Here is a 25,178-nt window from a genome sequence, read left to right as displayed (position 1 = left end):
TGAGCATAGCTTTTCAGAAGATTGTGTACGAAGAATGGGTTTTAACCTTCTAGGCTAGGAGTGGGGAAACCATTTTAGTTTTCACTGTTTTAGGTGGGATGCACTGCTTTAAAATAATGGTGGGAACAGCAGCTGTGGTCTTAATGTCGTATGTTCTTATACACGTATGAGACCTGGCAATTGAACGAATTAGACTCTTTCTACACGTCCATTCCCTACCTCTGACACTATTTGAGGATTAAATACCAATAGCTAGAATAGGTTATTAGATTAAACCGGGGTGTCAAATGTTTGTCTTATGGACCAGACCTGGTCAGTAGAGCAGTGTCATTTGGCTTGGTGGTGAGGTGAGTGGGAGGCAGGTCTCACTGCTGAATTTAGGGGCATGGAGCCAAGTCAGGTATGTGTGTCAGTGCCAGGGGGTGAGCAACAGGTGCCTTGACCTTTATGGCTCCCCGATGCTGCTTGCCCCACTGCTGTATCCAGATGTGGCCTGCGAAGAGGGTGGGTGACTAATATGCCTGGACTGAAACAGTTTAGTCTTGATGAAAAGATTCTGCCTAATGCTGCTAAGGCTGAAGATATGTTGCATTCAGCAGGTCACTGTAATGTAGTCAATACACTCTTAAATTATTTTGGATGTGTGACATTAAACTTCCTTTTTAGAAGTGTGCAAGCAGATGGTAATCTTATCTTGCTCCAGACAACATTTATCTGCACTACGTAGTTCAGATTTGCCCCCCTTTTATGGCTTGATTTGTTACTTGCGCTGCATTAAAGGCATATGCATTGGCAGAAATGGTGTTCCTCTGCCTTCTCACCCCCACCTTCCTTTCCCCATATACCCCCTCCTCCCATCCCAGCTCTGCTGTTGCTAGAGCTTCCTTTTTAAACCAGTCCAAGCATGAATTACCTCAACCCAGAGAAATCCCAAACTGTCGTACAGCTGTTTGGGTAGAGCTGACAAGATCTGTGTGTTGCAGCATGTGTCAGCAGGGACAACTGCAGTTTTGCTATCTAGTTCTCGCACAGCATTTCCCAAACTTTTGCTACCTGGGGCACACTTTTTTTAGGTTAAAATTGGCAGTACATTTCACTCCCTTGTACCCAAAAAGGAGGAGTGGGAAAAGCAGTGGCAGCACAGTTGCAGTTTGCAAATGTCTGGTCTCTGGTCCAGACACCCTGGGACTGGGGGTGGAGTTCATGCATCCCTGTGAAACCACAGGGTGCCGGCACCGCTGGGGTGGGGAGTGGAGTGCTCCCTGAATATGGGCATGCATAGCCTCTTGCACCTGGTGGGCTGTGCTGGGACTAGACATTTGCAAACTGCCACTGCCACACCCTAGCTGCACCTGGGGGGACACTACGTCCCAGTCTGTGCCCTGCCCTACATGCAGTGTGTGCCCCCTTCCCCCCAGTAGTAGTGTGCCTGTGGCACACTAGTGCTGGCAATCGCTGTTCTAGCACTTCTGTCGGACACCTGAAGTCCTGCGTGATCCTGGAACATGGTCATTACTCTTCCCTATTTCAGAAAAAGTGTGAAGGTGCTGTCACAAAACCTCACTGTGAGGGCAGTTCAACTTCGGAACAGGCTTCCTAGAGAAGCAGTGGAATTTCCACCCTGGGAAGCTCTCGAGCAGGTCAGACAGACACTTGACTCGGGTGGTTTAGTCGGGGATGATTTTTGCCTTGAGCACAGGGCTGGACTGGATAACCTCAGGAGGTCCCTTCCAGCTCTGCTTTGCTCTGATCCTATGTTGTAACACCCTACTTTCTAGTAACCAAGAAGGTTGTTTGGTGAACTAAGTGTCTTTCAGATCTCAGCAAGAGATCCTAGGTATAGTGTAGCTCGAGGCACTCTCTTCCCCTAATACACAACCCAACTAAACTATTCTAGGTTCAATACATTTTCTTATCTGGTAAGAAGCTGTTCTTGAGTAGAGGCAAAGTGGTAAACTTAAGTGTTGATTTCCAACAAGTTTAAAAACAAGCAGTTAGACTTTTGAGGCCCTGTCTTTAAGTCATAAAATAATTGTTTTAAAATCTGTTTGCTTGAATCTGATTTGGCTCTGGCAGGAGCTGAATCGGCTTCAAGCTAATGCAAGGAAGATGTCTCTGTGGACACTTGAGTTTTAGGACTTGGAATGAACCTATTGCATTTTAGAAAGCCCGGTGTTTGAATTGGAATAAATATTGATGTTGTATCTAAGTTTAAAGTAGGTTTTTTTTTTCTTAGCTCATCCTCCGTTTTGTTTTTTCCTTTCTCTAGAATTTTATCAGAGCGAGGTGATTAAGAACTCTCTGGTAAGTTTTTAATATCAACTGTCTTGCATAAAAATCTGCATGCTTCATTTGTCTCTCGTCACATCTTCTATTATTACATTGTATTCAGAAGACAACACCTGAAACAATTCTTGCTTCCATTTTCCAGACCAGATGTAATTGTGGTGTTTACTCTTGAAAATTCACAGACTATAAAAGGGAAGGGGCAGTGCTTTAGTGTAATAACTTCAGGCTATCAGGAACACATTAACAACTTAATGAGCGCGTCTACACATCACCCTGTATCGCTGTTTGGTGTGCTGTAGCAATATAGCGATCACATGAGTCTACACATGATCAGCAGCTACTTTGCTGTAGCAGCGTGCTTCCCTTTTAGCGTCTCACTATAATGTAGTGGCAAAATCTAACTGTGTGCATGGCACAGTATGGGCTTTTACTGTGCCGTGCTCTAGTACTTCCAAAAGGAAGTACAGTAAAAGCTCCGTTATCCGGCATAATGTGGGATGCCGGATAACAAAATATGCCAGTTAATTTAGCTGTCCGGGCCACCGCTTTTCTCGCTGCGTCTGAGGTGTCCCACTGCCCCTCCTGCTGCATGGGCCCCATGGGACAGGGAGGCGGGCCCTGCACAGCCTGTTATGCCCCCGGGCCGTGGGGGCTTGGAGAAACCGGAAGTGCCATGGTGGGCACTTCCAATTTCACTATATCTTACAAGCTGGCGTGCCGGTTAATTGAGCGTGCCAGCTTGTAAGATGCTGGTTAACAGAACGTTTACTGTACTAAAGCACCAAAAGGAAGTACTAAAGCACGGCGCCATAGCAACGTCGCCATATGGCGACATGTAGATGCGCCTAGTGTCATGTAAGTCTGAACTCATTACTATGGTTACAAGCCATGTTGGGGGTTACTAACTGAATGGTTTGAGAAATCTCTTGTACCTTTTGACAGCATTTTTTTTTATAGTTGGTTTGTTGCACCTGTCAACAGCAGAGGAAAGTGGTTTTTAAAAGAAATCCCACATTGCAATTGGAAAACCGTGGAAACTAGCCAAGGGATATAGAGCACATGTATAAAATAACCTAGCTCACTTCAGATTCTCCATAGTTTTCAAGTTTAGCTGGGCACTTAAGATGCAGCATTGCTAGGGATCTTCTGCCCAACCACTCAACTGTGAGTATACAGCAATGGTGAGATACTTTTGAGTGCAAGGTCCTCAGCCCTATTAATAATTTCTAAAGATATGATCCCAAAGCCTTGATACGTACGCTCTCCTGCTTCACGTTAGGCTGAAGTCCTACCCTGGAATATTGAAGAGATTTTCTTTGTTGCTGCCCAAGGTGATTCTTGATTCAGGTTGGCAAGATGTAGCACGTGGATATGGCCTCTTGGTTAGGTAGTTCTGCCTGAATAGTTGGCTTTCCTCCTGGGCCTAACTGTCTTTAGGATAAGTGACTGTCTGCTGTCCCTTTGATTAGGATAATTTAATTTCCACAACAGGCCTTTAAGAAGGGTGTGTCATACTTCAAAATAGCTTAATTGGGAAAGAAAATAACAGTTTTGTCCCTGTTCCAAGCCCTCTTCAAATGGATTGAAATACCTAGAAGCTGAATTATTGAGTGGCAGTAACATTTCAGCAAATTACACTTTTTGGAAGTATTTTTGCTTTGGCATATTAGTCGCATCAACAAGACAGCGTTCTCTTGGCCAATTGCTTTTAGTTTGGAAGGAAGTAAAGCCTTCTTGCAAACTTATTAAAGAGTTGAAAAGGGTAAATTTGTCTGGTAAGCTGTAAATCTAGCAGATGGTTTTAGTACTAGTCTGACTGTTTCACTATCTAGATGAGAATTGGTTATGGTTATGATACATACCAGCGCCAGCAATTGGAATAACTTGCCAAGCCCTACAGAAACCTTTTTCTTAAAGGAAACAAGTAACAAGACTCAGAACTTGGCTCATATTTTTGATGGTTGGCAGTAAAGTCCACACAGCATTTTTGCTTTCCTTGCTTCTAGCCTCCCAGAACAAGTTATCCAGTGCTTAATTTTTCTACTCCCTGAAATGACCGTGTATTAGAAGTAGCAGCCTAGCATTCGCATGGCATGCTATAGATATCCACAAACGTGGAGAGAGAATTCAGTAAGACAGATTTTAAGTTTAACTTTTTGTTTTTGGTCATAACAGCTTCTTTAGACATGTCATTTGCCGTAATTTCTAGGAATTTGAGATTTAGAGCTTTTGAAAGTATTTGACGACTGGAGGCAAACTGCATTGAAACCCTTGCATATAGGTGAACGTTATGGAACGTCATCTTGTGTATGCAAGCACAGTAAGCTGTGAAGCGTATAGGTCCAGAAACGGTTTCCATTGCCTGGGTTTCAGTGTCAGCAGCCTGTAGATAGCTTCTGTGTAGCCAGAAGTTTATAAACTAGCATCGGATCCTGTAACCTTCCTGCAAAGTGTTCTCTACGTGCTGAATGTGGGCGGAGGGGGAGCTGGGGGCATGTATTTAGGGGTGCACCAATTTAAAGATTTTCTTGGCTGACACTGATAGCAGATTATTAACAAGCCATATTGGCCAATGCTGATCTGATAGTTGATTTACAGGAATGCAGCCCGGCAGCTTGGAGAGCACCCATGAAAACCCATGCCCACGCTATTGGTAGCAATTTATCATTTTGCTGCCTTGCTTTAGTTAGAGCCCCACTTGATTACCGAAGCTCCACTTTGCACCTTAAGCAGCACCCATGAAAAATTTCTAGTTAACTGCCACCTTCCCTACCAGCATTATGCTTCCTTTTGTACAAGCTGCTATCAGATCTGCAGACAGCACCTTTTTCTTTCGGAAATATTGAAGTGAGTATGGGGTAAAGCAGGGCTGTCCAGCTGGTGGCTTGCAAGGGGTTAACAAGTGGCTGATGGACTCATGCCTGGCTACCATTCCCCCCACCATGGTTGGGGTTTCTGGGGGATTTCTTACCTGTCTGGTGATAGCAGCTCTATGGCTGGGGTCCAGGGAGCTTGCACCTGCCCCTGCATGCAGTCCACATGGTGTTTGGCCTGGGGCTGTTGACTGTTGAAATTAGACAGCCCTGGGGTGATGGATGTTTCTGTAATCACTTGTTGGGTGAAAAAAGGATCCTCTGGATGTTTCTTGCTCTGACTTGCTAATAACCAGCTGTGCGTGTTTAACTTGTCAGACTGCCTAAGCACCAGAAAGCAAGGCTTGCATGGCTTTCATTTCACCTGCCGTCTAAGTTGTGCCTTGTCCAGTTACAACTGTTTTCAATTGCTGCTTAGGAATAAGACCACTATGATTATTCAGTTCTTGGGACACCTGAAACCTTCAGAAACTGCATTCTTTAGACTCCTGCCAGATTAGCTCCCCTGGATTTCATCTGTGCTCTCGCATTTCCACTGAGTTCTGGACTGGCTTGCCTCTCCACCTTTTTAAAATGAAAAAGTGCTGTTGAGGGTGACAGCACTTGGGGTTTGGCATGGGTGACTGGTGCTTCCCGAGTCGGGTGGGGGTGGGGCGCCAGAAGTTGTTGGCAGCAGGGATGGGGCTGGCGAGCAACCGCAGAAGCTGCTGTCGGGGATGGGGACTGGGCTGGCAGGCAACTGCAGAAGCTGCCAATGGGGATGGGGCTGGCGAGCACCCGCAGAAGCCGCCACTAGCGGCAGGGGCAGCCCTGTCGGGGGGGCATGTGCCCCCCCACGTCAGTTGTCTATGGGGTTTGGTCAGCGTGGCACAGTTCTGGGGGAGGAGTGGGAGGGGAAAATGAGCAACTGTTATTTGCTGACACGTTCAGTTAATGAGGAGCAAATTAGTGTTTAATGTTAACTACACTGCCTTGTTTCAAAACCAAACAATAAAACATGGAATGGAGCAGTGTCTTTTCATGACTCCTGTTTTCTTAAATACCATTTTTCCCCATCAATTTGGAAAAAGTTTGTGTTTGTTCTGGCAACATGCAGTGGAGAGGTCATTTCCTAGCTTCTGGAAGGAAAGAGATGCGGGTTGGAATGTCTGGATTTGTCGTAGAGGAATATGGGAGCCAGCCTAGGAAGCTGGTTGAGGAGGGAAGGCTTGAATTACGAGGAAGAGTCTGATGGCTTTGCATAGCTCGAACATCAGACTAGCAGGGTTTTACTTCAGTCCTTGCAGGCTGGAAGCTGGACTCGTATATTCAGCCCTTCTTACAGTTTAAAAACTACAGATCATATGAACGTGCAATGATTTGGTTGTTCTTACATCTTTATTTTGGACACTAACAGAATCCAACATGGAGGAGTCTTGACTTCGGACTAATGCCTGATCGCCTTGATACATCGGTGTCGTGCTTTGTGGTGCGGATCTGGGGTGGCAAGAAAGAGCATTATCAGATGTTGATTGAGTGGAAGGTCAATCTGGATGGACTGAAATACTTGGGTCAACAGGTAAAAAAAAAACAAAAAACAAAAAAAAACACGTTTTTTCTTAACCAGTAGATTGGGTAGCTAAAGGCTTGTGTTATGTAGAAGTAGTAAGTGGAAAAAGCCATCTATAGCAGCCTGGGGAAGAGAGAGCTAATGGGTAATGAGCACCATACTTTGAATTATGGCATAAAACTAGTAATTAAGACCCTGCTAGTATGTATAGATCAATCCATTGCAAGGGAGCGATAATTAGGGCTGGCACATGTTGTTAGACACTTTAAAGTGACTTAAGTTGCATTGTTTGTGTGAGTCTGTTAACAGCGGCCATAGTGGAGAAACTGTGGTATGGTGTTGTGTGTTTGTGTATGTAAAATATGGTCCAATATCTCTGTGCTTCTGTACACATCAAGACGTTAATTTAATGCAGCGATTGAATGTCCATAGTGCCCTTTGTTCTAAAGAATAAGACGAGATGATGCTACTAATCCTGAGAATTTTTCTTGTGCTTGTCCATTTCTGAAATACTGAGATGGAGAGGTCAGTTAGTCATAGAAATTTAGGGGTGGAAGGGACCTCAGGAGGTCACATCTAGTCCAACCCTCTGCTCAAAGCAGGACCAGCCCCCACTAAACCATCCCAGCCAGAAACAGTCAGACAGCAGCTGTCTGACGTGGACTTGCTCTCCGTGAACGTTATAGGTAAAGCATAATTTTTAGTCATTACCTTTTGTATAATGCAAGTCCTTGAGCATGTGAGCTTGCATTACGACATCTAACGGATATAGAAAAATAGTACCTAATGCTGTATCTCCTGAAGTGAATGGAAGGTGTCTACACACAGGTGCTGTTTTTAAAGTAATCTCAGATGGATATATTGCTGTTTCCTATTGCTTCAAGGAGATTCTTTTTAGAATGAGAGCACTTAAGGAGTTCTTTGAAAAGTCAGTCCTCTAAAACGTTGGAAATGAAGTCACTTGTTCTGGAATCTGGTTCTTTTGCTGCACAAAATGCAATTTTCAGTCTCATGTTTCTGTCCTAATAGAGTAAGCAAAGGGATGTCTGGAGAATGTTCTAATACTGGCTCTCTAGTTTATAAGTCACTACTTCACTATAGATAACTCACTATAGCATCGATTTTTTTTTTTTTTTTTTTTTTTTTTTTGTGTGCTCAACTGTAAGCTGCAGAGCATATGGTCTAATTCTGAGTAAAGTCTTCTGAAAACTAGCTCCTTCTATAACTAAGCAGCTTCTGAGCAGCTGCTTTGATCTTTATTTATTTATTTATTTTTTTAGTATTTTCAGTCTTTCTTTTACTATGTATTCTGGCCCTGGAAAGGAAGAAAGCTTGTTTGTGGATATGGTGTCTGTAATGAGACAGGATGCCACAGAGTAATTAATATAACTATTAATTTTCACTTTGCACCATGGAAAGTAGGGGAGTACCACAAACAGTAGCTGAATACTCGGTCACTCAGCATTTGGAACTGGGGAAGTCAATAAAGTTTACAGCAGAAAAGGTGCCTCTAGCTGTCACAGAAACAGCAATTGAATATTATTCTTGTATTCTGGAATTTTAAGTTGGCCTTAATGTAATTCTCTTCTTGTTTTACAGATACATGCCCGAAATCCAAATGAAATCATTTTTGGTTTGAATGATGGTTATTATGGCGCTTCATTTGAACAGAAGGTAATAATGCTTGCTAGTTATGCACACTACTTAGTACGCTTGGAATTTAAATCTCACCAAGTGAGTAATAGCCTAGGTTGGAATTTTTAGTGTGGACGTGGAAATGTTAAGCCTTTAAATGAAAGTGGAAATTTACTTTCAGCTCCTTCTAGAAAATTATGGTGTTTTGAATAGATGACATCATTTCCAACAGTGCTGAGTTATCTTTCTTCCATATTTTTTAGCCAGGTGCTTACCTTTAGACATTCATGGTTCAATACTGTAGCAAGTCTTACTATCCAGTTAGAATCTTGGCTTTTGAGTCACCAGCTTTAGTTTCCTAGCGATTTAATGGAACTGATTGCAACCAGGTCTTGGCTTGTCAGTGGCCATTCCTCCCTCATATAAAGAGAGGAAAATAAGCAAGTTAAAAATAAAGTACTTATCCCTTCCCTGTTAGTAGTCATGTATCAGCTGAATCAGGGAATTCTTTACAGCAGTACAGAGCATACATGCTAGTACACTAAGGTACAGTTACAAAACAGGCCAATTATTCATTTCTCTGAACTTGTCTGCAATGAAGTTTCTGTTGCAACATCCTTACAACAAGAATTATCAGTTGTGCATCTTGCACCTAAATGGAATTTCAGTATTGATGTAGTATTGTTGCCAGCACAGTTTCAAATGTTAACTCTTCTGCTTGTCTAAATTGGAGAAGCATTTAAGCAGTCATTCCTGAATTATGGTATGTACGCTACACTGTTCGTGGCCTCCCTTTTCAGGTTTTATGCCTGGTGGGCCATAAAACCTGAGGGTTGATTATGAAAGTGGTCCCCTGGTCTAATAACGTTGTGGTTCCCAACCCTGGAGTATTTAAGTCAATAGGCAGAAAACGGCCACGACACTTAGGAGGCCTGCATCACTGCCAGTGCACACACAACTACCAGTAACAAACCTAAACCTCCACATATGCCAAACCCAGAGTTCAGGTGAAGCTGCCCTGCTGCAGCTCTCTAGTGCACGAGGGACTGAAACTAGCAGCAGGGGGCAGTCCTGGAGCATCCTCACTGTCTCCACGGCAGGTTTGGAACATGTGGGCAAGGCTTAGGTTTTTGTCAACAGTCTCAAGGACACTATAGAGGCCGTGTAGACTGCCCTTATGGTTAGGAAAAAGCGGCTTTAAACTTTTAAGGTGACCAGATTACACCAGTTATAAAAGTTGTTAAGCTATATCATCATCTAATATACATGTATATTTAAAGCTAATCTTCAGGCTTAATAGCTAGTTAAAACAGACTTTAGCTTCAAGTTTTGGTTTGTTTTGTAAAGACATTTCATGCAAGCAAATGCCGCTTGCTATTTTAATGGAGGCTGTAAGCACTGCATAATTAGAAGCAACAATGAAAATCAGTAAAAGCTTTTTTGGAAACGAGACTCAAGCTGTAAAACACTTTGGAAATTGATTCTGTTAGAGAATTTCAGGCCTGCAGGGCACCTTAAAGCTCATCTAGTCCAGCCTCTTTCAGAGATTTGGGATCTGCTTTTCCTCAACCTTCCCAGCTAAATGCCTATTCAGCCCCTTGAAAAAGAAATTTTGATCTTCCAACTTGTTCTCTACTCCATCTTCTCTTATGGTAGTGGGCACTGAGTCTTCCACCTGGAGTTGTGGCCTCAGGCCCTCTAATGTGGAGACATGCAAGGTGACTTCTTGTGGGCTTTTCCCTGTCCTTACTTGCCTGTCTTACCAGTCAGGTCTTGACTACTCTGCAAAGGTAGCCTGTCAGAATGTGTTTCAGGATATCTCTGGCAAGATGGGCTCCTTTGGCTTGCAGGCACAACTTGCTATACCTGGTGACTGTGTTGAATAGTGCAGTGGATAGAAGAGGGAGACGCTTATGGGGTGAGGGTAGTGGGGGAATGACCCCTCCTTAATTAATGAAGTTGGAGGTTCCCCCTTCCTTTTCACAGTGTGGTTTGTGCAGACTGCTGAGGGTAGCAAGTCAGTCTTCCTTTTGGCTCCTGCTTTTTGTCATGGGGCACCAGAAGCTAGTTACCAGGATGGAGTCTTGTAGCAGGATGGGTCGAGTAGATGGGCTCTGGCATGCTCATACTGATGTGATGCTTTCCCTTCTTGAAGCTCCTTCTTCTCAGTTCCCTTCCTATTCTGAAACCATAGCATGTCTGAGAAGGACTGACATGAAACAAAACTTACTGGACAGCATCAATGTGGTGGCATTCAGGCCATGCAGGTCTCCTGCTTTGTGTTAGTCCTTCAGTCACAGACTTGGATGAGGAGGTCTTCCTTTTCAAGGTCTTTCCAAAGATGGATCTTGCTCTTCAAACATGCAGCACCTTGTGAAAGAAAGTGAGAAGCTGAAGAAAGAATATTTCCTTTGGAGATGTTGCCCAATAACACTTGTTGTATTGGTGTCTAGATATTTAGAACATATCTTAATTTACTGTATTGTCAGTGTTGGGTGAGCTCTGGTGTAGTGTGTATTTTCAGTGGCAAGATGAAGTCCCTTCCACTTATCTACTAGGGGCCAGGGCAGCTCTGCCTGAGGACTTCAAAGCACTTTACTATTAGCTAAGCCATAATGTGGGCTTTTGAGGAAAAGAGGGCATAGAGATAGGAACTGCATCTCCCTCACCAAAGCACAGCTTTTTCTGTTACGGAAAGCATTTAACCATGTGCTGAAAACTTAGCGGCTCTTTCCTTCTCTTTCTCTGTCTCCAGTATCAAATGGAAACCGCTTCAGGGACCTGGAAGTTCTGACCCTGGTTTAAAAAAATGTTTAGTATATTTAATGGCACTGTCAAGCCCTTCATCCAAAGCTGTCTGACTATTGTGTTGTGCAACACAATGCTGTAATCCTGAGCGGGAGCACTGCATTGTTACTGACTCTGCAGAACAAGCTGTGAATGTGCCTGACCTGACCTGACTTGGAATGGTCTGAAGGCTGACAATTGCTGCACAAGGCAGTCATGGGCAAAATGAGAAAGGCACAAGTTTCTGTGCCAGTAAGATCTGGCTCATCAGGAGTCCAACATTTCTAGGATGCTTCCATGTCTTCCTTGGGAGACTACTTCTGTGACTCTCTTATAAGTATTTATGGGAGAGGATAAGCAATGGCATTTATGACCTGCTGTTTTAGTGTCAGACATGAGGACAGGTTTTCTTTCGAGACTGTATGGAAGTCTCACTGTATTCAGTGTTCAGAGCTGAAGCTGGAGGTTTCAGTGAATGACATTGGGACGTTTAACATGTCTTTGCATAAACAGTATTAGACGACTTGTGTGACAAAGGATTACACAAGTAGCAGCGGAAGACTAAAACTTGTCTGCAAGTAGCCCTTGTTGTTAGCTGTTAACTTTAAACTCCACGCGCTCCCACACTGAGCCGGTGCATACCCAGAAGAAGCATCACATTAGTTGGACCTGGCTCACCCAATGTCTGTATAAATCAGGCACTGTAGTGGGGCTTTTTGGTACTTTTATCTAATAGCTAATTCAATTAGCTATTAGATAAAAGCACCAAAAAGCCCTGCTGAAGCACCCAATCTCTATAGGTGCTATAGAGCTGGGTCGAAGTAATGTGCTGCTGCTTCTAGTAAAGCACATTATTTCTTTGTTAATGTCTGCAAGCAGCCTAAATGTATTAAGCCTAACTACAAGTTGTATGGTCTAGCTTGTGCAGTTTTCTCCTTAGTGCTCATGGGTACTTGTCACACGTGTCCACCACGACTGTTTTGATAGTTGCACTGGTGTTCAGAAAATGCAGATTCGTCTTCTAAGAAGAAGGAAAAAATGACTCTCCTCTCTCTTTGCCTTCAGGATCACTCAGGTACCCAGAAGAATAGTCTTCTCCAGGTGGATCAGAATTGTGTTCGTAACTCTTATGACGTCTTCTCTCTGCTTAGGTAAGGCTTCTTGTTTTTGGAATAATCCTGTACAACTTGTTGAACTGCTCAGTGTATGAGGAAATGAAATATATAACCTTTTTAAAAAAGGGAACTGTTTCTGGACTGAAACGCACTTTAGGGAAGTGCCTAACTGGTGCAGCGTTATTACTGCTAGTAACCTGGGAGGAGCACTAGCCATCAGGAGGGCACTTGTCTTTACCCCAGTGTCATTAAACCTCATAAACCTCTGTGTAACAGAGATTTAAAGGCAAGCCAGCCTGTGTAGCTTGCAGTCCCAGAGCCCTGTGCATTCCACATCCAACAGCTATGGAATCTACTTCCTGTGCTAAGCTCTGCAGAAAGCCCCTTGTCTGCTCCGCTCCACAAAGTGAAAGCAGATGAAACTAATTTAAAAAAAAATTGTCCATAAAAAGTACCCTGGCTCTTTCTAAAGCAGGGTTTGGCAACAAATGACCTGCGTGCTCAGTCTGGCCTGTGGAACTGCAGGTCTTTGCCTTTGCCCATAGCCATGCTGGGGCTGAGCAGTAAGGAGCAGCGCAGGGGCCAGGGAGCTGGAAGCTATGCCTGCACTGCTGCAACTGCTATCCCTGCCCCCTCCCACTTCACAGCCATGTCTATGCTGCATCCTTGGGGGAGTTGGAAGCTGTGCACATATTGCTGTCACTTCCCACTGTACCCTGCTCTACCACTTCTCTCCCCTGCTGCTTGGCTGAGGTGGGAGCACAGCTTCCAGCCAAAGGGGAGCTGTGCTGGTCCTCAGCTGGATAGTGGGGTGAGGGGGGTTTGGAGAAGCTACACTTGGATCACACCTAGGAGGGGGAGCAGGGGGCTGGGAGAAGTCGACATGGTTTGGACACGGATCATAGTTGCATGATTCTGGCAGGGGCAGTGTTGTTTTTCCTCTGCACTGCTGAAGCCACCAGGTCTGCACTAGGTTGGAGCTGGATTGTTCAGGCCTGTGGCTTGAAAATGGTTACCAGCCCCTTTTCTTAAGTATTAGAGGGATGGGATAATGCAGTAGCCAGAAGAAAAATAGTGCTGTTTAGTTCTCACATTCTTCTGATGACTGACTGACTTGCGCTCACCTTGGGAATGGATCCACATGGTGAGCCACATGGACACAGCAGATTTCCTGTCGAAGTATTTTGGATTTCTGGTACTCTGTATGGGTACAGAAGTCTCCCTCTGTCAATCACAGTGCAGAATGGGGACTTTATTTTCCATCACGTACTTTATATGACTCAGTGGGGAAAGTTAAGGTCAAACAAGCAGGACGAATTGGAAGTCCCTGCACAGTCACAGAACTATGATGTGATCGGGATCGCAGGGACTGGGTGGGAGCTCGCGTGCCTGGAGCAGTGTCGCTGATGGAGGTCACTGGGGAGAGCAACAAGGGTGGTGTCGTGGTGGCTGTGTTATAGACTGTTACCGTGTGGGGGCAGTAAAGTGACAAGGCCGAAGGGTACAGCTCGTTAGGAGTTGGAATGTAGGAGTGCGAAGGGTAAGTACTGAGGAGATTTCTGAGGAGGGTATTATTAACCATTAAGCTTCCTTTATTACACACAATGTATTAACTAATTTACCACTCCTTAGATCGCTTGTACAACTACTTAGCTTTCATAAACCATACGAAACAAAACATACACAAACACACAAAATACAAGAGAAATTGTTGCTCCTGTTTCTGTTGATAATAATACTACAGAAAAGGGATTACAAGGACAGTTTCAGGTTACAATTACTTTACTGATTTCAGGATTATCTGTATTATTCATATTTCATACTTGCCACGCCAACAGGTGTAGCATACTTGGTTATTCTATTCTGTTACCAAGTCAGACGAGGTATTGCTGGCTTGGTGGTCCGTGGCTTTCAGACGAGACGACTTGTTCACTTAGAGCGAGAGATTTGTCTCGGGGACTCTGTGCAGTTGATCAGGCTGCAACGCGAACTACTTGCGATTCTTCCTTCGATGCTCTGCAAGTGAGTTCTCCTCTGAATTGGGATCACTTATGCTCGGTTTATATGGAGTGATTTGGCGTCATGGCCCCCTCCTACTCCGCCTCGCCATAAGTCCCATATTCGGGTGCGGATGCAGCATCTAGTGCCCCGTATTTGGGTGTGGATGCAGCATCTAGTGCATGCCCGTTTCACTCCACTGACCCAGTTTTGAGCAATTTTTCCTGGTCCGAGCCAGTTTTGGGACTTTCCAATTGCTCTAAAGTAACCCTGTATGCTCACACCTGATTGGTGGATTAAGTTTCATTCTGTTATCTTAAGTTTTGTTTTACTATGAATCACTTACACTTACTTTATGTCTCATTTCTATATATTTATATTCAGGCTCTTTCAACAATGGCTAATAGGCAACACACTTATTACTATGGCATAGACCACCAGACCAGGAGGATGAGGTTTTTGAGGCTTTCTTCAAACAGCTAGCAGAAGTTTCCCCATCACAGGCCCTGATTCTCATAGGGGTCTTCAGTCACCTGCTGGGAGGGCAATACAGCAGTGCTCAGGAAATCCAGGACGTTTTTTGGAGAGTGTTGGAGACAACTTCCTGGTGCTGAGAGGCCACTAGGAGCCATGCCCTTCTTGACCTGCAGCTCCCAAATAGGGAAGACTTGGTGGAGAATGTAGAAGTGGATGACAACTTGGGCACAGTGACCATGAGATGATTGAGCTCAGGCTCCTGAGGAAAAGGAGAGCAGCTGAGTAAGGACCCTGAACTTCAAAAAAGCAGACTTCAGCTCCCTCAGGGAACTGATGGGCAGGATCCCCTGGGAAGCCAGGCTGGGGTGGGAAGGGAAGGGACTGCAGCAGAGCTGGGTGTATTTTAAAGAAACCTTACTGACGTCCTAAAGACGGGAAGACTAGCAGGGAACTCTTCAGGGAGCTAAAATACAAAACAGAAGCTTATAAGAAGTGGAAACTTGGGCAAACAACTAGGGGGGGGCGTATAAGAGCATTGCTCGGGCATGCAGGGATGAAATCAGGAAGGTCAAAGTGTAATTGGGGTTGCAGCTAGCAAGGGACGTGAAGGGTAACAAGAAGGGTTTCTACAAGTACGTCAGCAACAAGAGGAAGGTCAGGGAAAACGTGGGTCCCTTACTTTTGGGGGAGACTACCTAGTGACAGATGATGAGGAAAAGGCTGAAGTACTCAGTGCCTCTTTTTACCTCCATTTTTACAGGCAAAAAGGTCCCAGACTACTGTACCTGGCAGCACAGTTTGGGGAAGAGGTGAGCAGCTGACAGGGACTATTTAGGAAAGCAGGAGGGGTACAAATTCATGGGGCTAGACGCGATGCACCTGAGGGTGCTGAGGGAGTTTGACTGATGTGGTTACAGAGCCGCTGGCTATTATTTTTGACAATTTGTGATGATTGGGAGAGGTCCCACACTATTGGAAACGGGCAAGTATAGTGCTTATCTTGAAGAAAAGGAAGATCTGGGGAACTACAGGCCAGTCATCCTCGCCTCGGTCCCTGGAAAAATCATGGTGCAGATCCTCAAGGAATCCATTTCTAAGCACTGGAGGAGAAGGTGTTGGGAACAGCCGGCATGGATTCACCAAGGGCAAGTCATGTCTGACCAACGTGATTGCCTTATGAGATCAATGGCTCTGTGGATGTGGGGAGACCAGGTGGATGTGTGGTGTACCTTGATTTTTATTTATTTATTTATTTATTTTTAAATTTAAAAAAATTTTTTAAGCAAGGCTTCTGATTACGATCTCTCACAACATTCCCAAGCTCAGGAAGTACTGGCTGGATGAAGGGACTGTAAGGTGGATAGAAAAGTGGCTGGAGCATGGGTCTCAGAGGATAGTAATCAATGGCTTAAGGTCTAGTTGACAGCCAGTATCAAGTGGAGTGCCCCAGGGTTTGGACCTGGGTCCAGCTTTGTTCAATATCTCTTTATCAATGACCTGGAAGATGGGATGGAGTGCGCCCTCAGCAAGTTCAGGGAGGGAAGGGAGGGACAGGCTGCAACGAGACCTGGACAGGTTACAGGGGTGGGTGGATGAGAATAGGATAGATTTCATAGATTTCATAGACATTAGGGCTGGAAGGGACCTCAGAAGATCGAGTCCAGCCCCCTGCCCAAAGGGCAGGAAGTCAGCTGGGGTCATAGGATCCCAGCAAGATAAGCATCCAGTTTCATCTTGAAGGTGTTCAGTGAAGGCGCTTGAACCACCTCCGGTGGCAGGCTGTTCCAGACCTTGGGGGCTCGGACAGTAAAGAAGTTCTTCCTTATGTCCAGCCTGAAACGATCTTGAAGTAGTTTGTGACCATTCGACCTCGTCATCCCTTGGGGTGCTCTGGTGAACAAACGTTCCCCCAGATGCTGGTGGTCACCCCTGATAAACTTGTAGGTGGCCATCAGATCACCCCTGAGCCTGCGCTTTTTCAGGCTAAAGAGCCCCAGGGCTCTCAGCCTGTCATCGTAGGGTCTGCTTCCCTGACCTCTGATCATGCGCGTGGCTCTTCTCTGGACTCTCTCAAGCTTCTCCACATCCTTTTTGAATTGTGGAGCCCAAAACTGGACGCAGTACTCCAGCTGCGGCCTCACCAAGGCCGAGTACAGGGGGAGAATGACGTCCCAGGATTTGTTTGAGAAGTATCTATGGATGCAAGCCAGCGTTTTGGCCTTCATTTGGCAGTATAGGATTCAATACTGACAAGTGCAAGGTGCTGCACCTGGGGAGAGAGAACCAGCAGCAGACCTACAGGCTGGGGAACTCCCTTCTCATCAGTGCAGAGGCAGAAAAGGATCTTGATGTCGTTATTGATTCCAAGATGAACATGGGCTGCCAATGTGAGGACGCAGTCAAGGAAGGCTAACTGCACCTTGTCATGCATCCACAGATGCATCACGAGCAGGTCCAAGGAGGTGATCCTCCCCTCTACGCAACACTGGTCAGGCCGCAGTTGGAGTACTGCATCCAGTTCTGGATGCTGCACTTCAGGAGGGATGTGGCCAGCATCGAGAGGGTCCAGAGGAGGGCCAGGGCAGGGCAGGCCCTACGAGGAGAGGCTACAGGACCTGAATCTGTTCAGCCTCTTCAAGAGAAGGCTGAGAGGGGATCTGGTGGCCATCTATAAACCCAGCAGGGGGGACCAGCAGGGAACGGGAGAGGACCTGTTCCCCCGAGCGCTACCTGGAGTAACTAGAAATAACAGCCACAAGTTGATCGAGAGTAGGTTCAGGCTAGACATCAGTAGGCACTACTTCGCAGTCAGGGCGGCTAGGATTTGGAACCAACTTCCAAGGGAAGTGGTGCTGGCTCCTAACCTGGGGGTCTTCAAAAGGAGGCGAGATAATCATCTAGCCGGGGTCACTTGATCCCAGCATTCATTCCTGCCCAGGGCAGAGGGTCGGACTTGATGATCTGCTCATGTCCCTTCTGACCCTACCAACTATGAAGGACAAGTACAAAGCCCTACGCGTTAGACTGAGCAATCCCATGCACCGGTAATGGCTGGGGGGTGACTGGTTAAGCAGCAGCTCTGCAGAAAAGGACCTGAGGGGGGACAGGGGACAAGAAGCTGAATAGGAGCCAGCAGTGTGTCCTTGTTGCCAAGAAAGCTAATGGCATCCTGGGCTGCATTGGTAGGAGCGTTGCCAGCAGATCAAAGGGAGTGATTCCTCCCCTGTATTCAGCACTGGGGAGGCCACATCTGCAATACTGTGTCCAGGTTTGGGCCTCCCACTACAGAAAAGATGTGGATAAATTGGAGAGAGTCCAGTGAAAACGGAGAGGGGCCTAGGACACATGACTTGTGAGGAGAGGCTGAGGGAACTGGGTTTATTTAGTCTGGAGAAGAGAAGATTGAGGTGGGATTTACAGCACCCTTGAACTCCCTGCAGGGGGATGGAGCTGCACTGTTCTCAGTGGTGACGGGTGACAGAACGAGGATCAACGGTCTCAAGTTGCAGCAAAGGAAGTTTAGGTTTAGATACTGGGAAAGACTTTCTCCTGACGAAGGTAATAAAGCACTGGAACAGGTTACCCAGAGAGGTGGTGAAATCACCATCCTTAGAGATTTTTAAAACCTGGCTAGATGGTCTTGGCTGGGCTGATGTAGTTGGGGATGATCCAGCCTTGAGCAGGCGGTTGGACTAGATGTGACCTCCTGAGGTCCCTTCCAATCCTAACTTGCTGTTTCCATGAACTAGGAGCTTTGTTTTGCTGGGCAGTTTCCGTTGAAATACCCAGTAAAACATCTTTAAGTTATAAGAGCGGAACCTGCAACTTGGTGTCCATGTAGTCCCTTGAGAAGCTTGCATTAAAACATTGAAAAAAATTCTCTTCTTACATGAATGTGTTTGAACATTATTTACATCTAGGGCAGTGGTATTTCCCATCTCACCAGTGAAGCTCTTTTTAAAAAACCATACTTTAAAAAAATCCCTTCTGTTAAAAGTAGTTTTGGATTTAAGCTTTTACGTCCAAAATTAAAATCCTTTTTAAATCATCCCAGCAGGTGGCACTGTTGACATTTCTTAAAGGCAATAATGCAGTCTACATGCTACAGCGTATAAGGCAGGAAGTGTTTTGAGTTGACTCCAGGTCACTCACTTAGCATGCACAAGTCTATAAGCACTTTTAAGGAGCAACACGTGTTTTGTTGTGTTTTATAGAACGAAATAATGAATGTTGAAGTCAAAACTGCGTTCTCAACTTCTGTCTTGCTAGAACTGTAGTAGACATTTGGCTGGGTGCATACTATGCAGTCTCATTAGACAGTGGAGTCTGTTTCCGTACCCTACTTGTAGAACCCATAATGTTAATCTGGAACTAAGAAAGTGTTTGCCAGTTACCTGGAGACTCTGCTTGGATATTGCACCCATTTTCCCTACTTCTTATTTTAGTATAAATGTTTTACTATGGTTGAGGAGACTTAATGCAAGTCAAGAGTGCACTGCAGTAATATAAATCAGCCAGGAACACTGTCCTGAAGCCTTGTTTGTAGCTCTGTCTAGTTTTAATTGTGTACTTGATCTGGCAAGTGACTGGTTGTCCATAACTTGAGTCGGTGGGACATGAGGGTGTTGGGACCTTTACTAATGCCAACTTCTGCACATTCACCAGGGTGTTGTTTGGGTTTCATGTGCTTGTGCTTGTTCTTATTGAGTAATGTCCTGTGATTGCCCCTGAATTCTACGCACTATTGGGATCCAAATCCTTCCATACTTTGCAGTCCATCTTCCCTAGACTCCCAGCACCAGTGCTGACTCCAAAATATCCCAGGTGGTTAAGTGGATTGTGCTTGTTCTTATTGATTAATGTCCTGTCATTGCCCCTGAATTCTACACACTATTGGGATCCAAATCCTTCCATACTTTGCAGTCCATCTTCCCTAGACTCCCAGCACCAGTGCTGACTCCAAAATATCCCAGGTGGTTAAGTGGATCCTCTTCTAGAGGCATAGTGTTATGTAGTTTGTTCTACAAGTTTGCCTCTCCAAGCACATGTAATATTTGAAGAACATACCACCGACTCTGGACTCTTCATGTTAGCACAAAATGGGTATCTGCACTCAGTTTCCTTACCACACTGGAGCATTCCTGAATCAGTTCCCAAAACTACCCCAAAGAGTCAGGATCTCTACTCTCTCACATGCTGCTACTACGGCTTTAGATTATGGAATCTGCTCTTACTAGAGGTGCACCAATACATCGGTCCCATGTTGTATCAGTTCCAATATAAGGAAAATTGATGTTATCAGCAGTTGGCTTTTTTTGGCTGATGTGGTTGATAAGGTCACCAGTAAATGGCATGTGCACAGCTGGCAGGAGTGCAGTCCTACAGTGTGGAGAGCAGTGTCCGGGTGGTAAGTCTGTTGTGAGGGGAGAAGGGGTGTGGGAGGGGGAGGTGGAACAAAGAATGAGGCCCCTGCGGTGAGGGAGGGCATGGGATGGAGCTGTGAGCGGCTTGTCTGGGGGGAGGTGCAGGGAGGGGGCAGGGGCGGATTCTGCTGCTGCATGCACACTGGGACGGCATGGGAGCCTCCCAGATCTGTGTGTGGGGCAAGGGCGGGCTGGTGCTGCAGGCAGTGCCAGGCTCTTCCCAGCAGAGGGGCCGGGCCAGGGCTATGCTCAGGATGGGCGGCAGTGGAGCTGGGATGGGGGCTGCAGGGTGGGCTGCACCCACCCCAAAATTCACCACAGCTCCACTCTTCCCAGTGCTGCTACCTGTGCAGCCCCTGGCCTCAGCCCACCTTCACCCCATGGATAGATCCAGGGACACGTGCCTGCCCAGGGGGTGTGCAGAGGCGGGAGCTGTGTCCTCTGGATGAGCCGCGGCTCTGTCCCATGCCCTGCCCCACACCCCTCCCCTCCCCTTCTCTCCACCCTTTCACCCCAACAGACTTACCAGCTGGATGCTGCTCTCCAAGCTGCCAGGCCACATATTTCAATCGGATCGGTATTGGCTGATATGGTTCATTAAAAATCGACCATTGGTATGGGCCCAAAAATTCTGTCAGTGCACCCCTAGCTCTTAACACTGTGGGTCACTTTCAGTGTTTCATCTTTTTTTTTTTTCTCTCAAATGTCTGCAGCCCTTTTATTTTATAGCTTAAATTCTCTTGGTCATATGATGCCCTGATTGTTTTCATAAGGTGACCACTACCTACTTACTTCCTTCTGAGTTCAGTCTTGGGAAAACTGGCTTGCCCTGTATGGATGCTAAGTTTGTACAAACCCTGTATACTTCCTGTGAATAGAGGACCATCATAGTTTAACAGACCTCTATTTTTGGCCTCTGTCACTGCTCCTTTGAAATCCAACCCAACACGGTGATAGAAAGAGGGTAGACAAGTCCCACATCCAAAAATGCTTGTAGTCTGACACGGTTAATCTTCCGTATCAGTATACATAGATGGTCCCAAAACGTATTTGATGCCCTGGAGATTTCTGCATTGTGGCAAATGTCTCTTAGCTACATACCATGGTTCTGTATGGCTGATTAGGGCAGTTGCAACTGTAGTTTAAAGTTTTAAAGCCCTGTCCATTTTAACGTTTTTTCACACACGTCTCAGAATCTTATGCTGAGACTTTTGATTCCTGGTCTCTGCCTGCCATTTAAATTGTTTTTGTAGGAGTAAAATGCCTTCTGGAGCTTTGAGTTGCACCTTAAACAAGTGGCTTCAGCTTTGAACTTGAAATAGCCCTTTAATGAGAAGCACATGCTTGGTTTCATTTGTATTTTTAAGAATCAGTCAAGAGTGAGAGTGAATAATAGAAAATTCATTTAAGAGTTAGCTGGATGTTTGAGATGTATCTGAGCACATGTGCCAGTTCTTTAATTACAGGGTTTTACAATCAACTGTAGCTGGAGGAAGGGGCTTAGCATTGCTCTAGAGAGATTCCAAGCATCCTTTTGTAGCGCCATAAGCAATCCTGTCCTGGTGGGAAGAGATAAGACCCAAAGGCTGAAGGGCCAGTGGATCCATAGTATTGAAGAACTGCTGAGCTGCTTAAGTCGGTTAAGTTACCCCCCCCCCCCCAAGTTACCAACAATTCAGTGTTTTGGGGTTTTTTTGTTGTGTGGTTTTTGTTTTTCCTTTCCCTTCCCTCCCCACTCCCCCTTAAAAGTAGGAGCAAACTCCTTGGTTAACAGCTATGAAATCAAGATCCCAAAAGGGAAACTTCATTTTCTTCTTTCCCACCCACTCACTTTCCAGGGAGTGCTGTATTATATTGCCCCTTTTTTCAGAGGGGTAGGATCTCATGAATTTTTTAAATGTTCATTAGGTGCTTGGGTTTGATTCATTCGCTACAGAAAAATGAAAGTCACAACATTATAGAGAGGTAGGGCTGGAAAGGGACTTTGGAGGTCATCTAGTCCAACCCCCTGTCTGAGGCAGGATCATCCCTATCCAAACCATCCTATGCAAATCCATTGTCTCACCTCTTAGCAATACCTACACAGTCAACCCTGGCACAGCACAAGACCTAACACCCTAATCTTCCACAAGTAAAGCAGGGGGACCATGGCAGTCAATGTCCTGCTGCTATAAAGGTTGTTAAAATATGCTTGAGAGATCCCAGGAAGGGATAATACTAAGGTAGTACTAATATAAATAGAATTGAACTTGGGCTGGACTGGCTGACCTCATGAGGTCCCTTCTAGTCCCACTTTCCCACGATCCTGTCATCTTCTAATGACAGAAATATTCGAATATTAAAAAGCTTAAATCTGTCTGTCCGTAACACTTTATTCGTGCTCTGATTGGCTGACAAACAGCCAATCGGAGTGTGAAAAAGTTCTGACAGAAGACAGCCTGCTGCCAGGATGGTGGGGACATAGGATGGAGTGCGGGGAGGGGGGGAGCACCCCCCCCCCCCCCCCCCCCAATCAGGCCTGGTCCTGGTCCTCCCTCCCCCCTGCTGCTGCAGGCCTAGACCCCAAGCAGCAGAAGGGAAGGGAGAGCAGGAGTGGGCCTGGGGCTCCGTCCTCAAACGCTCCCCCCCCCCACTTTCGGTCATTCTTGATGGGCAGTTGGCTAGTTGAATAATAAATGCATGGAAAGTTGCACGTGGTAGAGGTGAGCACTGAGGAAGGACTTAGTATCTTGGATGAAATGGCCTAAAAGACTTTAGATGGATGTTGACAAATATCTGTCATTTTACAATATGATCAAGTTTTTGTGCTTTTTAGTATTTATGCATTTAAGTCTATAGGTCTGTGGAGTCCATCGGGATGCAGAGGTCATGTGGCTCAGTAGTCTTCTAATGCCTGGAACCACAGCTTCCTAGTTAGCACATGTATTGGTCATAAACATCTGCAAAAATTTTAATTTTGTCTGCATAATTTTAATGCTTGACAGCCGCTTTGCGTGTCAGTTCCTGAAAGACGCTTCTATACGTTGTGCATCTTTCAGAGCTGTGCTGGAGGGAAGGTGGCTGTAACCGTGCAACTAAAGACTGCTGGCAGTGCAGATGTGTGGGGCTGTATCTGTCCCTTTCTGTAATTTGCGCATCTCCTGATTTTATCTTATACTAAACCCTTGACCTACAAAACATCATAAACTCTCAAGTTGCCTTAAATACTAGCAAAAAAAGACTAGATCAGCTAATTGCACTATGCTTCTTTGGAGATTTCTTCTCCTCGTGTATGCTGCTATGCATCTTGCTGTACAAGCCAGGCTATTCTTTCTGATTCCGTGAGAGTTTCACTTAACCAGCTACATCACGGAGGAGCTTCATTTCTGAGAAATAAATACACATGGAAGATCGCCAAATTGTTGCAGGTGTTCCAGTTCACTGTGCACGTGTAAACTTAAAACAACTTGGTTGTGTCTGCACAAGGTCCTCTTTCTAATGTTTCCTGCCACTAGTTCAGTTTCACCCATGGGAACACCAGTGTGAGCAGAGCTCCAGGTAGCTACCGAGACATTAACCGTGATGTACTGTAACCCAATCAAAGCAGGTCTTGGTGGCGTGACTAAATGTCCCTGGTCGTCAGAAATCTTGAACTCCTGGTTCAGAGACGATACCTTTTTATTAGACCAATTAAGAAATCTCAAAAAAATAATCTTTTCCTGCAAGCGTTTGGGCACACGCACCCTTCCTCGGGCTCAGGGAAAATTTAAAGATGGTAACAAGTTCCCTTACATAGAAAATAAATTTCACTTTTGCACAGAGGAAGCTGAAGATGGAAGTCCATTCCTCTGGGTCTGTGACAGTGTCTTTGTGAGTTGCTCTTTGATGTGCAGATCAGATAGGATTCCTTCCCGGGTGGTATCAGATGAAAAAGACAGGGGTGTAGAAATCTTTCTTGGTGTTCAGCAGTGAAGTTTAAAGCCCAAATCAGCTAAAATTCAGCATCTTCCATGTTTCGGTGATGTACTGGGTAGCCATGTTGATGTACTTGGTAGCTGTCTACCAAGTACATACCTGGTCGGCAGTGCATGTTCAGTCCTGCTAGTAGAAGTGAAGCTGAAATAGTGGTATCAATGGTATAGAAAGGATGAAAAACTTAAAAGAGTACGCGTAGGCCTTGGTTGTTGAAGGACACTTACTATTTCTTTTAGTTGTGGTCAGGAATATTTCCTTGGCATCATTGTGCTTCGAACAAGTGGACTCTGATTTTTTCCCCCCCCTCTCTTTTTAAAACAAATTAAACCCTCTCCTGAACAGGAAAATCAGTAGCATGCTTCCTCCAGGTTTTTTGTCTCCTCTTATTAATGCCACTCAGTGGTTTCTAAACTGTGATAACTGAACAGTCATGGGATATAGCTTGGTGTGGATTTAGGATTGAAATTCTACAGCTGGTAAGCAAGTGTGTTGTTGATTGTGGCCAAGGCCTCCACTTGTGAACTGCAGTCTTGTTTGGAGTGGGTATTTTTTTTGTGGGGGGGTATTTTTTAGTGCATTAAAGCTAGTGAGAAGAGCTGAAGTTCTAGTTTGATTATGCAGGCATGTTGGTGTCTGACACTGAAATACCAAATGACTATGAGTGCACCGATAGAGATTTTATTGGGCCGATACCAATGTCCGATTTTTATAACGAGCCATGTTGGCTGATACTGATCTGATTGCCAATATGCAGCCCTGCAGAATGGAGAGCAAGTGACCGGCTGGTAAATCTGTTGTGGGGGATGGGGTGGGGGAGGGGGGCGCAGATCAAGGCCCCTATGGTGAGAGAGGCAGTAGGGCCGGGGCAGGGTGTGGGATGGAGCTGTGAGCGGCTTGTCTGGGGAGGGGTGAGGGAGGGGCAGTTCCTGCTGCTATGCGCACCCTGGAAAGGTATGGGGAGGGGAGGCGTGTGTCTTCGGATCTGCACTTGGGGCAAGGGCGGGCTGCTGCTGTGGGCTGGGATCGGGGTGGTGCTGAGGTCTTCCCGGTTGGGGGCTGGGCGGCACTTGCGGCGGGC

At 45.6% G+C, this 25,178-nt stretch overlaps 1 protein-coding gene across 1 annotated transcript in view; it reads left to right on the top strand.

Annotated features, from left to right (window-relative positions):
- The window catches only part of UVRAG (UV radiation resistance associated), a 145,286-nt gene that overhangs the window by 20,524 nt on the left and 99,584 nt on the right, over positions 1 to 25,178 (top strand). The window contains exons 3-6 of the mRNA XM_006021963.2: positions 2,270 to 2,304; positions 6,559 to 6,720; positions 8,311 to 8,385; positions 12,199 to 12,284. Coding sequence (XP_006022025.1) covers positions 2,270 to 2,304; positions 6,559 to 6,720; positions 8,311 to 8,385; positions 12,199 to 12,284 — 358 coding nt within the window. The remainder of the gene's footprint in view (positions 1 to 2,269; positions 2,305 to 6,558; positions 6,721 to 8,310; positions 8,386 to 12,198; positions 12,285 to 25,178) is intronic.

The sequence above is a fragment of the Alligator sinensis genome, unplaced genomic scaffold (assembly GCF_000455745.1).
Source record: "Alligator sinensis unplaced genomic scaffold, ASM45574v1 scaffold1008_1, whole genome shotgun sequence".
Classification (NCBI taxonomy): domain Eukaryota; kingdom Metazoa; phylum Chordata; order Crocodylia; family Alligatoridae; genus Alligator; species Alligator sinensis.
The sequence above is the reverse complement of the archived record's forward strand: the minus strand, read 5'-3'. Positions and strand labels throughout refer to the sequence as shown.